The sequence below is a fragment of the Hyla sarda genome, chromosome 2, assembly GCF_029499605.1.
Source record: "Hyla sarda isolate aHylSar1 chromosome 2, aHylSar1.hap1, whole genome shotgun sequence".
Lineage (NCBI taxonomy): Eukaryota > Metazoa > Chordata > Amphibia > Anura > Hylidae > Hyla > Hyla sarda.
In genome coordinates this window covers 447,975,842-447,989,545 of record NC_079190.1, presented here as the reverse complement: position 1 = coordinate 447,989,545, position 13,704 = coordinate 447,975,842, and the positions used below count along the sequence as shown (strand labels likewise).

At 41.4% G+C, this 13,704-nt stretch overlaps 1 protein-coding gene across 2 annotated transcripts in view; it reads left to right on the top strand.

The window, feature by feature from the left end:
• Window positions 1-13,704, top strand: part of EPHA3 (EPH receptor A3) — a 434,619-nt gene that overhangs the window by 327,623 nt on the left and 93,292 nt on the right. For both annotated transcript variants that reach the window (XM_056559344.1, XM_056559343.1), the window contains exon 8: window positions 12,637-12,739. In XM_056559344.1, coding sequence (XP_056415319.1) covers window positions 12,637-12,739 — 103 coding nt within the window. The remainder of the gene's footprint in view (window positions 1-12,636; window positions 12,740-13,704) is intronic.

The following is a 13,704-nucleotide window of genomic DNA, read 5'->3' as shown; positions in this document are numbered from 1 at the left end:
GGAATTTACACCCAAACAGAGCTCCAATACAGGTGTGAACTCAGTCTTATATGTACAATTATTCTCTTAGTTTCTTGTTTATTTGTTTTGTTTTTATTGTGCAAAGACAAGTAGTTGTTTCCAAGGTGTAGTCCCCAAATGTATATTGAAAAGTAAAAGAAAAGTTCAGGGTCCAACTGTGACCAAAGTGTTTTCCATAGTAGCACAGTAGCAAAAATAGAAAATTTACATGAACGACATGATGGCCTAACGTTCACATTGGATAAGATATCTTGCATAGGCATGATGCCATTATTGTTGGTCAAATCCAAAGTTTTGCCAGGACTGGACAACCATCTAATGTCTATAGAACTCTCCTGACTCTCCCTCAACAGATGATATTAAGAAAGAGAGAGATATTTTATTACATTGATTTTAACAATATGAGATGCATACGGTGCGAATGGACCTGAAGCCTCAAGTTCACAATACAGATGTGTGAAAATATTCTCCAATGCTTCCAATACATCATCAAAATAATAATGGACATCCATATGGAAACGAAGATGTACAGAGCTTCAGTATGATGTCAATTAATGTAATGTCCAACTAAAAGTATCATCAATTTGATTTCTTATTAACTTCCTTAAGTTGGTTTCTCATAAACTTTTTTTTTTTTGTAAATTTTCCCCCAATTTTCAAAACTAATGTGATAACTTTATTTTTGAAATTTCATATAAATTGAAGTATTCTTTATTCAGGGCTGGTGCAAGGATTTTTGCCACCCTAGGCGAAAGCTAATTTTGCCGGCCCCTTGACCCTTGTTACGCCGAGCGCTCCGGGTTCCTGCTCCTCCCCGGAGCGCTCGCGGCGTTCACCTTCTTGCAGTGCCCCGGTCAGACCCGCTGACCAGGAGCGCTGCATTAATGTTACCGGCGGGGATGCGACCCGCGTAGCGGGACGCGCCCGCTCGCAGCTCGCATCCCGGTCTCCTCACCCGTCCTGTTCCCCGACAGCTCAGTCTCGGCGCGCGCGGCCGCGCTCCCTAGGGCACGCGTGCGCGGGCTCTCTGCGATTCAAAGGGCCAGTGCGCCACTGATTGGCGCCTGGCCCAATCAGTGCTCAAACCTGTGCCCTCTATATATTACTTCACTTCCCCTTCCCAGTATTGCCAGATCTTGTTGCCTTGTGCCAGTGAAAGCGTTTCCTTGTATGTCCCAAGCCAGTGTTCCAGACCCTCTGCCGTTGCCCCTGACTACGATCCTTGCTGCCTGCCCTGACCTTCTGCTACGTCCGACCTTGCTCTTGCCTAATCCCTTGTACTGCGCATGTCTCACCCGTTAGTTGGGGTTGAGTCGCTATCGGGTGGAACGACCTGGGGGTTAACTGTCGCTGCAAGTCCATCCCGCTTTGCGGGGGGCTCTGGTGAAAACCAGGAACCCCTTAGACTCCGTTCCCCTGGTACGGCCCACGTCATCACCCCACTGACACAGAGGATCCACCACCAGTATCCTCACAGTATCCGGATCCTGACAACCCTGCCCATTGGCTCCACCCTTTGACACGCCCCACCTTACTACTGGGGTGACACATTGTAACAAACCTCCTCATTATGTAATCACCTTACTAAGTTGACACACTGTAACAAACCCAATCCTTATGTAATCTCCTTACTACTAGGGTGACACACTGTAACAACCTTCTTCCTCATGTAATTACCTTACTACTGGGGTGATACACTGTAACAAACCTCATTCTCATGTAATTACCTTACTACTGGGGTGACATGGTGGTGCTGGGTGGGCGCCACCCCATCTTGCAGCGTGCAGAGTGGCGCCCCCATCAAGAGTCAGCTCTAGGTGGCTGCCTATTTTGCCTATAGGCAGAACTGGTCCTGTCTTTATTCTGCCCTAGAATGGATCATTTAATCCATTTTTTTTTTCATTAGCCTTATATGGTCTGGTTAAGAGAAGAAAATAAATAATAATAGACTTATCAATTTGATTGTGAATTTTATTATAGTAAAATCCATTATGAACACATGGCTATTGAGCACAGGCATGGTTTTATACCTTGCTGTTTACCCCAGAGGTGTTGTAGTGGTTTTATATAATTTTATTGTCATGCACATTTAACAGTCCATTACATCTGAGTACAGTAAAAAGCAAGACCATACGCCATAAATTCTAAGTGTTTTCCAACAAGCATGTGTCAACATCATAAAGGAGATAGGTTGACTACAAACATTTACAAGAAAAAAAGGTAAAGTAACAGAAGATAGAATTGAAAGTGTCACATGATATGAGCCGAGAAGCACAGTAGTGGTGAAGAATATTAATTTATTGGAAAAGATATGTTTATTTAGTTATTTTTTTGTTACTTTTAGTCAGGACATATATTTATTGTTGAATTGGTTTGTGGATTTATAGAGGAACCAAGCCTCAATACTCAATAAAAAAGCATAAATTCAATAAAATAATAACAACAAGGTGCATTTCTCTTAAAGGGGTACTTCACTGGAAAACATTTTTTTTTTTTTTTTAATCAACTGGTGCCAGAAAGTTAAACAGATTTGTAAATTACTTCTATTAAAAATCTTAATCCTTCCAGTACTTATCAGCTGCTGATATGATCCACAGGAAGTTCTTTTCTTTTTAAATTTCCTTTATGCCTGACCACAGTGCTCTCTGCTGACACCTCTGTCCATTTTAGGAACTGTCCAGAGCAGGATAGGTTTTCTATGGGGATTTGCTCCTACTCTGGACAGTTCCGAAAATAGACAGATGTGTCAGCAGAGAGCACTGTGGTCAGGCAGAAAGGAAATTCTGCCTCTGTAGTATACAGCAGCTGATAAGTACTGGAAAGATTTAGATTTTTAAATAGAAGTAATTTACAAATCTGTTTACATTTCTGGAACCAGTTGATTTAATAAAAAAAAAAAAAAGTTTTCCAATTGAGTACCTCTTTAAGGCACAGATCAAAACTGTATTGTGCTGTACTCACTTTCTAGACTTGCAAAAATGTGAAAACCCAATAATTAGAAATCCCCCCCCCCCAAAAAAAAAATATATAAAAAAAAAAAATATATATATATATATATATATATATATATATATATATATATACATACATACACACTGCTCAAAAAAACATAAAGGGAACACTTAAACAACACAATGTAACTCCAAGTCAATCACACTTCTGTGAAATCACACTGTCCACTCAGGAAGCCACACTGATTGATAATCAATGTCACATGCTGTTGTGCAAATGGAACAGACAACAGGTGGAAATTATAGGCAATTAGCAAGACACCCAATAAAGGAGTGATTCTGCAGGTGGTGACCACAGACCACTTCTCAGTTCCGATGCTTCCTGGCTGATGTTTTGGTCACTCAAGTGGCTCAGGTAGTCTAGCTCATCCAGGATGGCACATCAATGCGAGCTGTGGCAAGAAGGTTTGCTGTGTCTGTCAGCGTAATGTCCAGAGCATGGAGGCGCTTCCAGGAGACAGGTCAGTACATCAGGAGACATGGAGGAGGCCGTAGGAGGGCAACAACCCAGCAGCAGGACCGCTACCTCCGCCTTTGTGCAAGGATGAGCACTGCCAGAGCCCTGCAAAATGACCTCCATCAGGGCACAAATGTGCACGTGTCCACTCAAATGGTCAGAAACAGACTCCATGAGAGTGGCATGAGGGCCCGACGTCCACAGGTTGGGGTTGTGCTTACAGCCCAACACCAAGATTGGCAAATTCTCCACTTGCACCCTGGGCTCTTCACAGATGAAAGCAGGTTCACCCTGAGCACATGTGATAGATGTGAGAGAGTCTGGAGATGCCATGGAGAACGTTCTGTTGCCTGCAACATCCTCCAGCATGACCGGTTTGGTGGTGGGTCAGTAATGGTGTGGGGTGGCATTTCTTTGGGGGGCCGCACAGCCCTCCATTTGCTTGCCAGAGGTAGCCTGACTGCAGTTAGGTACCGAGATGAGATCCTCAGACCCCTTGTGAGACCATACGCTGGTGCAGTTGGCCCTGGGTTCCTCGTAATGCAAGACAATGCTAGACCTCATGTAGCAGGAGTGTGTCAGCAGTTCCTGCAAGAGGAAGGCATTGATGCTATGGACTGGTCAGCCTGTTCCCCAGACCTGAATCCAATTGAGCACATCTGGGACATCATGTCTCTCTCCATCCACCAATGCCATGTTGCACCACAGACTGTCCGGGAGTTGGCGGAAACCTTTGTCCAGGTCTGGGAGGACATCCCTCAGGAGACTATCTGCCACCTCATCAGGAGCATGCCCAGGCATTGTAGGGAGGTCATAGGGGCACATGGAGGCCACACACACTACTGAGCCTCATTTTGACTTGTTTTAAGGACATTACATGAAAGTTGGATCAGCCTGTAGTGTGGTTTTCCACTTTGATTTTGAGTGTGACTCCATATCCAGACCTCCATAGGTTGATAAATTTGATTTCCATTGATATTTGTGTGATTTTGTTGTCAGCACATTCAACTATGTAAAGAGGAAAGTATTTCATACGATTAGTTCATTCATCCAGATCTCGGATGTGTCATCTTAGTGTTCCCTTTATTTTTTTTGAGCAGTGTATATATATATATATATATATATATATATATATATATATACAATTTAAATAAATAACCAAATGATTTCTTTCTCCTGCTGCTCTTTTATGGAAATATGATGTAAAGTTTACACATATAACACATACCCTTTGGCAGAGGCATAACTTTTAATGGAATCTACAATCTCTACCTCATGCTCAGATCTGTAGACTAGACAGATAAACCAAATGATACCTGTCTCTTAGCTGATGGCTGATTGCAAAGTTCAAAAACTATGTTCTTCTTTTAAACTCAAGTGCCCAGAAAGTGGTACTAGCCAAAGCATGGTACACCTCCTCCCTGCTCTTCCCGCTCCGGTATGGTCTGATTGACATTCAGGGCTCAGTGCTGGAAGGCGAGTGAGGTGTCAGGAGTAATGTGTGTATTAACCTCTTTGTGAAGCCAGGGTGTGGTTGACCTACACACCACCTGAGGTAGACCAGCTTCACCTGTGTCAGATACAGGGCAAATAATCTCTCTGATGCAAGGTTACAGTTGAATGGTATGCTTTACTGCGGTAGACAAGGTGTTAAAGTCCATACAGCTCAGCTAGGCACTATGGAGATGCAGGGTGAACTTAGGGAAGCTTATCGGCTTGCTTGGACTTGTAGTTGCAATTGATTTGACTGATGTAGCCATGCTGGGACTTCAACAGAATCCCCACTATGTTTAGGTCCTACCATTGGCTTTGACTTTCACCCACGGTGCAGGGGTTAACTTGAAGTAGGTGCGTGGTTGGTTGTTGGACCAGGCCTCATGCCTCCTACAGGAACACTCCACAGACTCCTCAGACTTGTCTTCACTGTACTTCAGCTCAGCACTGAACTCAAGAGCCCAAGAGAGAGAGAGAGATGAACCCTGACCTCACTATATAAGGGGCACAGTTTAGAGAGATTCCATTGGTCACTGATTCCATTGGTCACCTTGCATACTCCCCTTAACAACAAAGGCTCCTTAGCAACATAGATTTAAGGTAACAGTACCTATAAAACACAACATATTAACTCTTATATACCAAGTGCATTCTGTAGTGCAATAAAGATAGTTCTAGGAAGAGGGTACCCATGACGGACATCGAGCAGGATTTGCCAGACAGCATGGGCAGAAGTACCGAGGAGTACCTTACTCTGTACTGGGTAACCACAGAAGGGCTATATATCAATCAGTCAGGGCAAGGAGGAATGGTCGAGGTATGTAATGCTGCAGTTCGACGCTGCCTGTATTTTGAGGATTCCATTTATAAAAAAAAAATTGACAAGTCAAAAGTTTTGAAAGATTGAGACTTTGAGTGCATTATAAGTCTATGGAGCACATCTTTATAACAAGTTAGATTTATCAGCAATTTGGGGGGTAAACCACAGCCGCACACTTCTGGTTTTATCTGCAGATCGGTAGGGGACCCATCCATTATGGTCACTTTTAAAAATTGTAAAAGTGACAGTAATACAACTTTGCAAATGACCATAGGATAGGAGACAGTTATTGTTTGTATTACATGCCTATTACCTATCCACCCATATCTGCAGCTCTGAACATGCAGCTCCTAGGACCTCATTTGAACATTGTAACAGGCCTGCTAGTATTATGGTCTTTTTTCTTGTGGTAGAGGAACCTCTAGGTCCCTTCAGACATCAAAACTGAGTTGACACTGCTACTATGCTTCCACAGTTGCTAAGGTCCTGCCTTATAGGGTCATGGAAATGGTAAGGCCATGTGGTAGAGAGGCTTTTAGATTTTAATTGGTATAGAGACCTTTAGTCCCTTCAGGCACCAGAACTGAGACTGCAGCTCTGCATCTGTTATATCTAAGCTACTGCTCTTTGGTGACATGGAACTGGCAAAGCCATGTACATTAAGCCTACTGGTGACCCAAGGGCTATGTACTACTAAGCATTTGGGCACTCAGTAAGGCACCATTATATAGAGAAACCTATCCCCTAGAAATAATGCTTTGGGGAAAGGGGAAAATACTTCTGTAACAAGCTGATGGAACATGGCCCCATAGTTTATGAGCCACTGGGACCTGAATAAGGACATAATTGTCCCCGGAGTGAATGGTGCAGGCCGTGGTTTTGTGACCAAACATTTCTGAGCATGAATGGAGTGCTGGCCATGCTTGTGTGGGCTACTTTGTTCCAGGAGCAATTTTGCTCCCATTCTCGGGATCGGTCGAAGTTCCAGTTGTCAGACCCCCACCGATCAGTTTGTTGTCCGCTATCCTGTTTATAGGGGATAGCAAGCTAGGATGGAAATACCCCATTTATTTGCTTCCCCATTGGTTGGCCAGTTTTTGCCTGTTGAGTACCAAGATGTTCTGTTTACCACTGCTTTTTTTGGAGGTGAGTTCATTTGGCTAGGCATTTGTCTGCATTACAGACCGACTAGTACAGTGTTTCCCAACTTTAGGCGGTCCAGACATGCTGGGAGTTTTAATTTTACAACAGCTTGAGGCAGAGGCGTAAATTGTAGCTTCTGGTCCCCGATGCAGAATTTGCAACAGGGCCCCATGTGCCAAATATAACACTGGAGCAGAAGTCCTTTGGGGCCTCCTTAGGCACCAAGGCCCCTGTGCAAGTGCTACTACTTCACCCCTATAGCTATTCCCCACTGTTTGGTAAAAACTAGACTAGGCAATGCTTTTCAAATTCACTGCATGGCCAAAGAAACAGTTCCCCCAAGGATCCCAACAAGTCTTGTAACCACATGCTAGGGGAACCAACATGCAACTTTTCTTTAAAAAAAAAAGGTGTTGAAATACGAAGTTACAAACTGAATGCTTTCTCTGTGTGTTGGAAAGCCCAGCTACGGGCTCACCAAGGTGAATGGAGTTATAGTTGGCTGTATCACCCTGGTATATAAATATTGAAACAGTCCTGATATCTCTTTATAACCATAGGAAACTAGTTCAGATCAGGCTGCTGGCAACTAAGAGCAAAGAAAAAAATAATGTAAAATGTAACCAAAACAGCTTAACCTGCTTTACTGGCACCGTCATAAATGTTTAAACACTATTTCTGCTCGGGTCTTCTTGCCAAATGGCCGGTTTGTTCTTGTTACTGTTCACAAAGCATAGTTATCATAGTTTGCATTAAACTTTTATTTACAGTAACCAGCAATCCAAGCAATCTAAGAACAAGCATATAATTGCCTCTAATTCACATGTAAAAAATACACATGGAAATTGGAAATGGAAAGCGTTACCCGAATTGTTGTAACAATGTGACTGTGGGTGGCATATTGGATTTCACTTATAATGTATGTTTACATGAGTTTGTGTAAGGGCATCACTTCTGCGCTCATTTACAGCTGGGGCTTTTCAATAGTTGTGTTGTGAAGAAAGCAATGGATAGTTATCTAATGATGAATACTAAGGCCTTTTTGGCAGATAACATTGCTAAAACAGATTTTTCTGTATATATCCGAGGATAAAGTGTCACATTTACATGTTTCTATCTTTCATTCGTGTAATTAGTCTTTTTAGGAAAGTTAGTGTCTTAGCAGTATAATTGAAGATGTCTAATTATAGGACATCCTGTTATGCACAATATTGGATTTTGGCTAAATAAGAAATAGTTCCCTCTTGGATAGTGTGGTGAGGGTGTGATGAGGGTAGATGTTATTACTCTAGGGGCAGATGGCATTAACCCCTTGTATTCGTGAAGCCAGAGCGTGGTTTAACCTCCGCACCACCCGAAGGTATGCTGCTGGATCCTGGGCTAGACACGGGGCAAATAATGACTACGATGCCAAGTTACGGAACAACAGCAGCTTTACTGAGGTAGACAGGTGTAATAGTCTTGACAGCTCAGTTAGTTCCAAGAAGGTGACCAGTGACTTCAGAGACCTCAGGGCTCACTGGGACTTGTAGTGGATTTGGACAATTTGCTGCAGGCCCACGCTGACTGTATACAGACTGTTCTTGATTGACTTGACTAGACTGACTTCACCCCTTATGCAGCTTGCCAGGTTTTGACGTTTACCTGTGGGGTACTGGATTTGTGGAAGTGTGGCTGTGTGGTAGGCTTTAGGCCTCCTCAGGACACCAGACACTCTCTTAAGACTTGACTTAACTGCAGCTCAGCTGAGCTTAGACTGACTAGCTAGCTCCTCCCAGGGTTTATATGGAGGAGACTCTGGAGGGGTCCCGTAGGTCACCCTATTAGTCAAGTGATCACTGGTACCTTCTTTGGTTACAGCACATAGTAACAGTATTTAAATTCACATAACAGTATAATGATATTATGATAGACAACACAATGTATAATGAACCATTTGTATGACATACATTAAAGAGGGACTCCGGGGACACCAAAATCCACCTGACAGGACAGCAAAGGTACAGGGGTGCAACTCCTGTACAGGGCCACCACAGATAGAATTCAAGGTCTTTGACTATTATGCTTTGCTTGTTTTATTGTCATTGGGTTTATCTATTCTGGACGTCCCTGGTTCATATGGCGAATTGAGACACTCAGTGTTACCTATTGGTATATCTTGCCCTGGTTGACTCAAACCATCTATAAATGACATGGATGAACATTTCTCTGAATAGTAAGAAATAGATTTACGTGTTAGAATAGGGACTTTGAAATTATAGTTAACAGTAAATGTAGCTGTAGTGACCAGTGTCGGGCAGCTGCTGCCAAGGCAAATAGAATCATTGGGGGGGCATCAATAGGGGCATAGATGCCCACGACAAGGAAATAATTCTACCCCTGTACAAATCACTACTCAGACCACACATGGAATACTGTGTACAGTACTTGGTACAGTTGAGCAGGAGGGGGTACCAACCAGAGTAATACAGGGAATGGGAGGACTACAGTACCCAGAAAGATTAGCAGAATTAGTGTGTGTGTGTGTGTGTGGGGGGGGGGGGGTGGTAACAAAACAAGATAGTTGAAAGCTAAGCTAATACCTATGCATGAATATATCAAAGGGCAATACAGCCACATCTCCATGATCCATGTATATTGATGAATCAATCTATAGGAAGGTGGAATATTTTACATCTAAAGGGAAAAAAGGTTTTTACACCAACATGGAAGGGATTTTTTACTGTAAGAACAGTGAGACTATGGACCTCTCTGCCAGAGGAGTCTCACTAGATTCTGGATCATTAGCTCAAGAACTTAGTCTGGTTTCCAGATTTAGAGCCAGGTCGGGTATTTTGTCTTCCTCTGGATCAATGCTGTAGGGTAATTGGCTGAACTGAATGAACTTGTCTTTTTTAGTCTAACAAACTATATAACTATGTAACTAAGAAGATATATATAAATATATACAAACAGGGTCGGCGTCAACTATAGGCAAGGTAGGCACCTGCCTAGAGCGCCCTCTTACTGTCTGCACACCACAGCGCTACTTCACTGAGGGACACCACCACCTCCCCCAGCGCTCCCTCCACAAACCGCAAAAATCCTTGCACCAACCCTGTATACAAACTGAAGTATCTGGAGTTTACTGGCATCACAAGGAAATAGGAAGTTTAAACATATTCACATGCTCATCTTACGTGATAATGCAATTCAGCAGCGACACATTCGGAGGTGATAGTGTCTTCTAGCTATCCCCTCTATTTATAGTGATTGTGAATTACACCTGATGTAATGTGGTGTTTTCTCTTTGACATTTTCATTATCATTTTTGGATTGCCTACGTCCTTAGTCACAATCCTGAGGGAATAAAATGTTATTCCTGGGCGTTCTCAAGGTCTACTGTTAACCCCTAGCACTGTAGCATCATCACCATGTGCACGGTACAGTAACCTACACATCAGTAGCTTCCATATGATCTTGTAGTCATGTCCTGATTTAAAAAAAAAAAAAAAAAAAAAAAAAAAAAAAAACCTTTATTTTAAGATTTTTATTTAGAAATGCTATTATACCCATCCTCACAGGCAGATGTACGTTTACATGAGTCTTTGGGCAATAAATCCACTTTATGCCTCAGTTTCTTTCAATCACTATGCTACATAATATTAACCCCCAAAGGACCAGACCAATGTTCATGCATTTTGTTTTCATCTTCTTGCATTTTAAGGACCATAATGCTTTTATTTTCCCATCTACAGAGCTAAGAGAGTTTTTTTTATGTTTTATTTATAATTTTTTTTGCTTTTGTGGAATTAGTTGTACTTTATAATGACATCCTCAATTTTTTTCCATAAAATGCACTGCAAAACAGAAAAAAAAATAGTGAGGTGAAATAACTTTGGCTGGGTTCACTTATGTCTGGCATCCAGTATAGGTGAACTTGTCATCAGTTGTATGGCATCCGGCATCTATTGTTTCTGTATTGTGTCCAACCATCCTGTGTCAAAATGGAGACGCTAGATGATTGTGAACTGTCCCATCCAAATGAATGGGATCAGTTCTAGAATCAGTTTCCCTCTGGTTTACGCTAAAGGCAAACTGTACTGGACGCTCGATGTATGTGAACCCAGCCTTAGACAGTACAATATCAGGCAAAGCTCCACACTGCCTATTAGTGGCCGGTGGTCACCGGGTATGGTGTGGGCTCAGCCTCCAAGTCCACCCTATAAATCCATAATGGCACCCTGACAAACAGTGCTGAGGTTAATGTCACAAATGACATTGTTGTCATGGTTTTTACTTGATTTTGTTGTATGTGTTTTAATAAAAAATGACATAAATATATTTTACAGTCCTTTTTACTGTACAATGGCAAAAGAGAAAACAAAATTCTATTTGTGAACATAGCCCATCATAGATATTGCCTCAATGGAAACCATGACATTAGTGTGAACAAAGTCTAAAAAGGGTTATCCAGGATTAGACAACCTGATAAAAATAACATCACTCCTGTCCTCAGGTTGTGTGTGGTATCGCAGCTCAGTTCCATTGAAGTGAATAAAGCCAAGTTGTAATACCGCACCCAACCTGACAACAGGTGAAGATGTTGTTTTTGGAAGAAATTCAGATTTTTATTTTTATCATAATGTATTGATTCAAAGCTATGTGTGTATTACAGCCTTTGCCTTGATACTGATCACATAATCACTTTGGCAATCAACATGATTAAAGGCATGCCCGCCATGATGGGGCTACTGCCCGCAACTCGTAATGAACCTATTTGTCATAAGATATCATGGACAATCCAACAATAGGCATTTTTCAATAGGCCTATCCTAAGGACATAATCTATGTTTCTCACTGCTAGTATCCCCATCTAACAGGTTTTTTTTTTTTGCTTTGCTTTGGAGCCCTGCAAACCTCACGTAAAGGGGAGTAAGTTGTAGTTGACCACACATCTTGTATATACTGTGCATTATCTAGTACCATGTCAAGGATTATCTTTTATAATGCTATTTGTTAACCTATCGGAAGAGTATCATGCTTTTAGTTCTTGATAAAGAGCTCATGACCTTAAATGGCGGTAGCCTTTACCACTTTCCGTCCACCCCCAGGAAGAAAGTCCATTATAAACTGTTGACATAAAATCTGCTTCTAGAGTGTTTTTTTTTTTTTTTTGTAGAGTAGAGGACCTTCCTTATCAGTTGTCTTATATCAGCCATCTGTTTCTTGCAAAATCCCCTATTATATTGCAGTTCTGTGCTAGAAACAAAAGCCAGATCGTCAGATGTTGGGGATAATCCGATGTGGGATTGAAGGAGTTGCACCGTGTTGAGCATTAACCCACAAAACATACAAATACAAAATGTTAAACAATAGTTACCCCCAAAACCACAGAAGCTTCATCTATAAAAAAGAGAAAATAGTGCTTGGACAATGAACAACAACCAAGGGGAGGTAGCATGATTATTTTTTATAACTCGGCCACATTGTATTTAATCCTTCCTTTTAGACAGACCACAGAGGTCGAGACAATTTATTTTAATATGACACATAGGAGGGAGCATTGGAAGGAATGTTTGTATTATCGAATGTCGCAGCTTGTAATGCTACTAACAGGATTTTCATGCTTTTAGTCCATGTATAGAAGGATCATTCATGTGTAATTTCTGATGAGCTAACACTTTTCTCATATTCCTTCACCCTCCCAGCTTTCTCCATCTCCAGTGAGAATAGTCAAGTAGTGATGATTGGCATCTCAGCGGCGATAGTCATTATCCTGCTCACCGTGGTTGTTTACGTTCTTATTGGAAGGTGAGTTCTTTCTCTTCTTCCTACCGCTTCCATCCATGTAAATATACAGGTGCAACAGTCATCACAGTAAAGAGGATACACTCTACATGGTTGAGTTACTGGGAGCTGGATATGTGTGTAATCTATAGGAATCTCTTCTATTCAGTGCTGGCTAGATTAGATTATTAAACTAGAATATTGAGATGTCAGAATCTTCTCTCAACTTCAGAATGTCAATTTATCAAGAAACTAATCCAAATCTGTCAATCACTATGCAAAAATGGCGAACAAAATAGAATAATGTCAATAGGTTAGAGCAACACCACTGATTTCTGCACAGGTGTGCAAATATGCTACTGCATTGCCGAACCACATGCCTGATACCGGCAAATATCGTGCTTGTGTCCCTGGCACTGCTTAGCCACTTTAATAAAAATAAAATAAAGAAAGTGTTTAAAAATATAAAATAATTTCAAATCTAAAATAATTTTTCAAATAAAGAAGTGAAAACACCCAATAGTTTATCATAGCTGGTATTAGTGCATGCAAAAAAATCCAAGCTAATAAGATGTAATGTTAGGCTAGGTTTACACCGAGTATTTTCGGGCATATTTTATTGAAAAAAAAATGCGTACACAAAATTGCAATAAAAATTACATTTATATTTTTTACATTAATGTGCTTTCTGGAAGTCTATTGGAAAGTTGTTGTCTTTGCACACATAGGCCCTCATTTACTATTGCAAACCCGACATGTTTTGTCGAGATGTGCGCCAGTTTCAGTGTGGTCACATGATTATATTATACCATGTGACTACACCAACTTAGACCATGAAGTAAAAGTTTGTTTTTGTAGTTCCCAGAAGGTCCAGGTCCTCCTATACGTTAATCAGATGTTGAAATGCACCATATATAATTTATTGTGTTCTTCTGTTCCTGCTATGAACTTATTATGGTGCAAAAATATTCTCCATATAGCATTGCTGT